Source organism: Cynara cardunculus, unplaced genomic scaffold (assembly GCF_001531365.2).
Source record: "Cynara cardunculus var. scolymus isolate 2C unplaced genomic scaffold, CcrdV1 Un_Scaffold_649, whole genome shotgun sequence".
In the NCBI taxonomy this organism is placed as follows: Eukaryota; Viridiplantae; Streptophyta; class Magnoliopsida; order Asterales; family Asteraceae; genus Cynara; species Cynara cardunculus.
In genome coordinates, this window is record NW_020200600.1 from 49,292 (window position 1) to 58,565 (window position 9,274).

The 9,274-nt window shown below is 37.4% G+C and overlaps 1 protein-coding gene across 1 annotated transcript in view; it reads right to left on the reverse strand.

The window, feature by feature from the left end:
- Positions 1-8,559: 8,559 nt before the first annotated feature.
- LOC112501871 (acyl-protein thioesterase 1 homolog 1-like) overlaps positions 8,560-9,274 on the reverse strand; it is an 8,152-nt gene continuing 7,437 nt past the window's right edge. The window contains exon 9 of the mRNA XM_025105616.1: positions 8,560-8,756. Within this exon, the coding sequence (XP_024961384.1) occupies positions 8,675-8,756 (82 nt within the window). The 3' untranslated portion in view covers positions 8,560-8,674. The remainder of the gene's footprint in view (positions 8,757-9,274) is intronic.

Consider the following 9,274-nt stretch of genomic DNA (forward strand, 5'->3'; position numbering starts at 1 on the left):
TGTTAAGGAACCGGCAATATACATGGAGTTCCATGATTGAGAAGACGACATTTTAGATTTAAAATTTTAAGAAGAAAACTTTGACGAGAAAGATGATCGACTGAAAAACGATTTCCAGATTACGTAGAAGCAAGCGTTTTTAAAATCGAGAAAAATAAAAGTGATAAATCTTTTAGAAACGAATAATCAAAAGAAAATTAAGAGTAGAATCCAGTCGAATATCGATCGACTAATCAATGAATTTGATTAGCAGGCTCTAATACCAATTGTTGGAACCTAGATACTCTTAATTGACAGAAATATTGTTTGCGTAAAATAGGAATTAAGAACAGCAAAGTATTTCAAATGACTAAACAGAATATTCAAAGATGAATGTAAAACAATGAATAAAATTTGAATATGTCGAATGCTTTTATTGATAAATGATGAACAATTTGAAGCACAAAAGTAATCTCACAGAATTGCGTATAGTGTAAGTCAGTTCCTTCAGGTACTTTGAACCTGAGGCGGAAGACTCCTTATATATGCCAAAGACCTAACAAACTATGCTATAAAAAAGGCATGGAACTCTGAGCTGACTAGTGTGCATCCTTATCTTTGACTTCCCTTGAATAGCGGAGCAGACTTGGTCAAGCCGCCTTCAATCTGTTAGACGCTTGTGAGATTGTCTGGGCTAACACGTGCACGTTCCGTGAAGAAGGTAGTCAGAAGCTCTGCATGAGCATACAGAAGCTCTGCATGTACTATTCAGAGGCTCTGCATATGCAGAAGCTCTGCATTGTACTATGCAGAGGCTCTGGGTCTTGGAGTTGTTGCTTTAAGTCAAGCTCTTATGCTTTTTGGCGCACAAGGCTTAAGCGTTCACGGAGATAGAGCGCGGGCTCTGTATGAATGGAACCTTCACGATGAGTAAGAGCTCTGGTTCTTGATTTTCTGCATAAGAGCTCTTAGCCAGACAGCTTCTATAGACTAAGTCCTATTGACTAGAGTAAGACACTTCTTACTTACACTTTCACAAGTTGGGGTCTAACATTACATAATACACACACAAATGCCACCCTTATATCCAAATGTACACCTCTCCTTGATATGACACCCTTATCCCATGGTACACCTCTCCATGATATGCCACCCTTATCCCATGGTAGACCTCTCCTTGATATACCACCCTTATTTCCCCATCAAAATATTTCATAAAACAATTCCATTTAGAATAGACCGTAGTCAAATGGAATTTTATGAGTTCCAAAAATTATTTTATCAAAAATTCTCACTCTTTGCTAAAAAGAGTAACAAAATATTATATCAAAACACAATCCAGTCAAACCTTGGCCGGACTACTAATCTGGTCAACTCTTCTTATATTCGATTTTGTCACTTAGAGAAATTATAAATATCTTCTCCGGATTACCAATCCGGACAACGCTATTCATTAATTGGTAGATTTAACAATCCGGGTAAAGTTATTTTGTCCGATTTAACTAAACCGGTCACCCCTTAGTCGTATTCCTACTTCTCCGTTTGAATCACATAACATAAGTTTAAAGTCCTCAAATCGCTCATCTCCTAAACCGGTCAACATGATTGATCAATTTATCCTTAAACCGGTTAAGGCATGTACGGTTTAGACATAATCCGATCAACCCTCGTCCGGTTTACAACTAAATCGGTGGATCACGCCAAGCGATTTAACTCTTAATCGTTTACCTCATGACCGGTTTACTTATAATTCGGACAACACTCGTACGATTTAATCTTTAAACCGAGTAAAAAGTTTAAAACAACAATTTATGCAAATATAAAGAGATTCAAAAACAATTAAACCACTTACCTTATGAATTTCCTTAGAAATCAGATGAATTCTTCATCAAAATAAGCAATCCGGATAATGCTTCTCTTAAATTACTTTCAAGTTCAAAATGTAGCAAGAAAAGTTGTTGAAAGCCATACTTCACATATATATACCTTTCCAGAATTGGAAGGCGACAGAAAGATTGATTTTTAAATTATATTTTGCCATGGATGCATGCATATCCTCACATGTACATACTTCTTCATACATGCACATTTACAAAATGCACATATGTTCATATATATATATATATATATATATATATATACTCAAATTCATGTATAAATATTTTGCACACACACACATACATATTTCATAGTATGCATATCAATATCATACTTATGCATAAAATACACATATTCATGTTTTTAATTCATGTAAGCATATATTCACATAAACATCTAACTCACATAATAAATACCTTGGGTAATAACCAGAACCCGGTTATCACACGTCAGCAGATGGCATCACTAAACCTGAAGAGGTTTGAGTGGAGAGAGGAACGACCTTTGACACTACTAAAGTAGAGTCAGTGGAAGTCTTCATTGAGCCTGATGAGAAGGCTTCAGTAGTTGGAATTACAACGTCTGATACTAAAGACTAAACAGCAGTAGTTATCTTCACTGAGCCTAAGGAAGAGGCTCCAGTGGTTTGCATCACTTTGGTTGCTTTTGCAGCCTTAGTGGAGGATTCGCCTTGGCTGATTTCTTAGCCTCGGCTACTTTCTTGCCCTTAGTTGGTGGACCAGCCTTGGCGGCAGAAGAACACTTGCTGGCAATATGTGTATTTTGACCACAGTGTTTGCACTTCCTAAAACTTAAGGTAGCTCTAGGGCCAGAAAGTACCAGATTAGAAGAGGGACCAGCTCCAAGGATTCCCTTCTCATTGGTTCTTGGAGGAACCTTTAAGGCTTTGGAGTCCTTAAGTGAAGCATTCACCTTGAGCTGAGACTTAGATTTCTGAGAAGATTCAGATTTCTTAATCCCTGAAGAAGAAGGTTTACAAGCTGAAGGAATAGACCTTGATCTATTGGACTTGTTAGTCTTCTTAGGAAGAGGTGTTGTGACAATGGATTTACCTTTGTCTTTGCAACCTGAACTCGAAAGAGTTCCATCAAGATGACTCTCAGTAAAAGAGGACTGAGAGGAAGAAGTGTCAGGAATGGAAGAGACGAAGGTACCAAACTTAAGCATGGACTTTTTAGTGACACGTTCTTCTTGATCATAGGAGAATCCTAGACCAGTCGTTATCTTGGCTGGGATCTGAGCGTTGATGATCTCACAGGCTTTGATAGAGGCTTTGCACCACTCTTCAATGGTAACCTTCTCAACCTTAAGTTCAGCAATTGCTCGCTCACACTCAGCGATAGCCTGTTCGCGTTCGACCGTGATGGCTTCGTTAATAATGACCTGATCTTTTAGGTTTTCTTCAGCCTTGGTCAGCTCCTTGATCTTAGAATGGCAAATCTTCAACTGTTCTTGAAGATCAAGATTAAGCATTTATGCTTTTGATTTGCCATTGAGGGCATTGTAAAGATCCACCGTCAACGTATCCAGTGTGGATAGGCTAGAAGAAGAGGAAGAGGGTTCATTCAGGATACATACCTAAGCAGGAGAAGAGGATGATGGTTCAGCTGAACTAGATGTCTCTGATGTTTCTTCATTGACATCCTTGGCCATCAAGCAAAGGTAGGATGTATCTTCCTCATCAGAAGAAGATTCATCAGATGAATCAGCCCAATCATGCTCTTTAACGATAAGACCTTTGTCCTTTCGCTGGTGATTCTTCATCTTCTTATACTTCTTCATTTTCAAGTATTTGTCATCCTTGGATCTGAAGGAGGATGGGGTTTTGGAAGATGGCGTTGTAGCTTTCTTTGATCTGCATTCACCTGCAAAATGTCCAGTGCGGTGACAATTGTAGCAGATTGCTGAAGCCTTGTCTATCTTGTCAGACTTTGGCTTTTCCTTAATGGTCAGCATAGGAGATCTGCGGTAGTTGCTCTTGCTGGCGAATCTCTTAAAATATTTAGTCAAGAGCACCAGGGACTCATCAAAATCTGCAAGATCTGATTCTGGTATATCCTCAGAGTTAGTGAAGTCTAACTCTGTAATTACAACAGGAGGAAGAGCAGAAGTGAAAGAAGAAGAAGAAGAAGAAGAAGGGGTTTTAGCTGAAGCATCTTCAGAGATCAAAGCTAACGGAGAGCTTTTCATTTCTCTGGAATCTTTGACTAGATTCCTTTTCAGTTGACGAGATTACTCATGATTAAGTAGAATCCCGTAGAGAGTAGAGAGAAAAAGAGAGGAAATATCACTAGACATCTTAAGACACATGGAAAAGGTGTCCAAGATTCAGAAAGACATTCCAGAAACTTAGTTAAAGTTTCAGAGTTGTAATATTCTCTGCCTACAGTCCTAAGATCAATAAGAAGACAATTAAAGCATTGATGTACTTTAGACAGCGTTTCAATCTTTCTACAGAGAAAGCTTTCATAATGCCTTACTAATTTAATCTTCCTAGATTCTTGAACCTGAGAGGTTCCTTCATATTGAACACAAAGAGTGTCTCACATGGATTTAGAAGTCCTGAGCTTCATCACTGAGTATAAACCTCGTCAGGAAGAGACATAGCTATTATTGATCTAGCGCGAGTGTCTATAGCTATCTTCTTCTTGTCTTCATCACTCCACTGATGAGGGAGCTTCGGAATCTTCCGTTCAGGAATCGTGGCAATCGTAGCTGTTTTGGGAACAACAGGAGAAATAACAAATGGTATATAGGGTTCATTTTCTATATAGTGTGGAATTTCAAGATCCACACCTACCAGAAAGAGGGACATCCAGTTCTTCCATAGACTAAAGTTGTCACGGATGAACCGGGGAGGTTTGGCAAGAGAGCCATTGTCTTGAACGTGTGTGTTTGTGTTTTGCAAAGCCATTTAAAAGAAGTAATATTATCTAGAGAAGAAGATAAAGTAATGTAGAAAAACAACCAAACAACTAGAGAAGATTGAACACTGCTCTGATACCACTTGTTGGTCCCGTAAGGGTCTACAAGATGTGTATAACTGTTTGTAGAAGGGGGGATGAATACAAACACAATATTTTCAAATTTAAAATACATATTGGTAAGAGAAGATCAATACAGATTTTACAAGACTGTTTGCGGAAAGATAAGGTAAGAAAAAACTATCTAAACAATCTTAAGTTTACACACTTAATCTTAGCAAATAAGAAAAGATTTGATGTTAAAGAAATAGAAGAAAGTAAGTTCTTTCTGGGAGTGAACTGGTTTAGAATACAATGAAAGGGATTCTAACTTGCTCTTGAAGATGAGCGTATTTGTTCTTAGATGTGTGTTCTTTTACTTAAGTGCAAGAATGCTCAGAGTAAGGTTTAGGTTAAGAGTATCTTTGCATGGAGATAGAACACATCTATTTATACCCGTTACATTAAATGCAACGTGGTAGGGTTAGAACGCGTGTCAAGCCTTAAAGGAAAGGCTTGTCCTTTGCTACAGTGAATAGTACAAAAGCCTATTCATGAGCAGACATCCTTTCATAAAGTTGGTGGGTAATAGAGTCAACTAATCGGCTCCGTACCGTACTAACGTTTAGAAAGGGTATGGGTTTGTTCTTTGTGTGTATAAAGACAAGACAACAACAATAGTGCTTAGCAAGCTTTATTTGATTGATGAATGCTAGAATAATCTAAAGGTCTCTTCAGCATTCGCTGAGGCTTGGGCAGTCTTCGCACATATGTAGACAAGCTTGTAATCACTGAATACCGCTTCAGATCACATGCTCGCCAGTCTCTAATCTTCAGTTTCAGTCTTCGACATTGGCTGAAGGTTCTTTGGTGTGAGTGTTGTCTTCTTGAAGTATCGTTGTCGCTGATTGAATTTACAATACAAATTCTTCAGCGATCACTAAAAGACTCAGTGCAGATCGCTGGAACTGAAAAGACAGAAACAAAAATACTTCGTATAGAACAAAAGGGATTATCATCAAATCACTAAGAGAGAGGATCAACAAAGAGCCAAGCGTCTCACATACATAGCCCGCGCTCTATTCCGTGGAAGATCAATCCTTAAGCGCCAAAAAGCTTAAGCGCTTGATACAGAGCTACACTCCAAACACAGAGCCTCTGGGTCTCCTAACTCCTTGGAAAACACGCTTAGTTCAGACTATCTCACAAGCATCAAACAGAATCAAGGCGGCTTGACTTAGTCCGCTCCACTATTCAAGGGTCGTTAACAATAAGGATGCGGAATAAGCGCTCAGAAATTCAAGCCAAGATTCTAGCAAACTCTGTTTGACTTAGGCATATATAAGGAGGCATCCTTCTCAGGTTACAATGACCTGAGAGTGCCGAATTAGACTATAGCCAAACCTTGTGAGAATACTAATTAGATTGAGATAGTTTCTTATTGTTTACTTCTCATCTAATAAAAGCATCCGACGTATTCAAAGTCATCTGTGTTCTTATCTTTACTAAATACTTCGTTTGACCTTTCAATTACATTTTTTATTCAATTACTATTCATTCAACTGTGTTTTCTGATATTAAGAGAATCTGGGTTCCAACAACAAAAGCTATCACAAGTATTTTTTTTATTTCAAGAAGTTCAACCAGATTACATAGCATATGATATCTATTTATACTAGCAATCTAGCTAATGAGATAACAATCTACGATAAGATATCTATGAGGAAAACATGGAAAATATATTTATCTAAATGAGGTGATGATTATCTCTAACAGCCTAGAGTAACAGAATTCAGGTAGTGGTGAATCACATCCTGCCATGTGTCAAGTCGTACAAATGTCTCTAAGTGGCATGTCCAATCAACGTCCTCCACATGTATGTTAGTTAGGCTTGAGCTAATCGAACAAAGGTTGATGACTTGGATAATTCTTTAGATGCTGGAAACCAGAGGGGTTATGGAAAGGGCATGTTCATCGATCAGATGGACTCTTTATTAGTGGATGATCATCAGGTTAAGTGTCTCTGATCTTCATAGCCTCTCTGGATTGTCTTCATCATATCTCTGGTCTTCACACTTAGAATTATTTTTCCTAGCTCTAGATCTTCATCGGGTCTCCGGTCTTCCACCTTTAAAACATTTTTCAGTACTTTTACATATGAGAATTATGGGGTCTAACATAAATGTTGTGGCTACCCTGAATCTGAGAAATTTTGGTGTTAAAGTTTAAGAAGTTGCTTTAATGATAATTTGCACAAGTCTTTCTCTGCTCCAAAGGGGAGATTGTTATTTCAGAGTTTTTACTTATGTTGGATCAGAGAAGACTACTCGAGAAAAGCTAAGTATGGAAGACAGTTAGAGTTTCTAAACAGGCAAGTCAGAACTCTGATTGTGAAGGCTCAAAGATTTGGACAGACGAAGTCATAAGTTTTGATTCAGCAATCTAGACTTATGACCCTTAATGAAGACTCAAAAAAATTCTTAGCAAGTCAGATCTCTGATCATATACAAGGTGAGAAGACTTTTTTGATTAGAAGAGTTGAAGATATTACTCCACATGGCAGTATCTTATTAGTATGTGTTGTAACTATATTAATTGTCATGTAGTTTTAGATAGGATCTCTTCTAAATTTGTAATAAATTATATTTTTTCCAAGTATAAATAGTAGATAAATCTCATTGAATCTGTAATTTATTGATAATAAAATTTCTCAGAACTGTTGAGAAATTCTCTCTCTAGATTTCTTCTCTCTCAAGCTTGTAACCAACCATTAACATATGACTTTCTTGATTCAGTTCATACTTCTTGATTATTTTCTTATTGATTTTGGATTCTACTCATCTGTTCTTAATTGATTATATAATTCTCAAGATCACTGGACTTTCAATAACAAAATCGAGAGTTTTCTTATCGACGCATACGACGGCACCTTAAAATCACGCTTGTCCATGCTTATTGCAAAAACTCGATGCATAAATGAATCTCGGTCATGCTCTTCACAATTCTTCACTTATCTTCTTTTTCTCCTTCTCGTCTTGTCCAATCTTCTCTATATCTAGTTCTTCACCCATTCTTCTTCATCATTCACTCCACAATCATCAACCATTCCATTAGCTATAAGTACCGAATCTCCACCTAAAATCTGCACAGACTTACCCAAAAGTGTATGAAATCACTTCAAAACAACCTATACCATTTGAATAAAAAGAGAATCAAACGAAAACAAACTTAAAAATGCATGAATGCGAGCTAAAATGCACATGAAATGTAATATAAAGTTATGACAAACCATGAATAAGAATGCAATAAGCAGTTGCCATCCAAGTTGTCGCCTGATGAAAGGAACTAGCCGACCTCGGGCACGAACCAAGTCGCGGAAGAAGTTGTGCGGAGCATTGTCCTTACATCAACATTCTAGTGAGTTGCACGATTTAGGGCGTGAACCAAGCCACGAATCTAGCCGCATTATCCACTGACTTCAATTCCCTTTAATTTCTTTTGAGCAACATCAAAGGAATTACCAAAATTCAACACACCAAACAGCAACATCACGTATGTTTTTATTCCTACTATTACATCACAACTAAGAAAAAAAACAAAGCATATGAATGATTTTTCCCTAAAGACCAACTTCAAAATCATTATTAGGGATAAATCCAACTAGTAGGAACATTAATTTTATTTTATTATATATATCATAGAAATTGTGAATGGTTTGAACAAATAAAATGTGTATTACCCCATGCCCATACCTAATCTAAGATGTTATTATGCTTCTTATTTGGTATCGTATATATTTTACTCCTTCCTCTCAAAAGAAAGATATATTATGCTCAATAGCCGTCAAGCCTCATCGTTGCCACGAGCCAGCAACAAACATCATTCACTTCTTCTGGGATAGTGTAGTGACCAAGCCTATACAAAAACCAATCCCACAAAACTATAAACGCTAGAAACGGCACTCACAACAATAAAATTGTATTTATAGTACGTCAAAAATGTCTAAGTGTCTTAATATACAACTTTATAGGACTCGGGTTTATAGGACCAAACAACACTTTGTTCTATGTGTAAGGTGTTGTTTGGTTCGCATAATTAAAATTAATTCAAAGGAATTGGAATGATTAATTCCTTTGATCAAATTTCATTTCATTTGTTTGGTTCACATATTGAAATGGATGGAATCCTTTGAATTCCACAAAAAAAATTGATCATTCCTTAGCATAAGTGAAAGATTTGAATTCCATCACCAACCATCATTTGCTTCCACCACGACCATGCTACTATTGTTACCGTCACTATGCCACTACTATCATCATCACAACTACCCATGGCCACTATCCAACCATGTGGTTGCAAAAGGGGTAAGCAAGGACGAGGCATAGTACGGGTGGGAGTGGGAGTGGGAGTGGGAGTAAGGGGTTGGGCAGGGT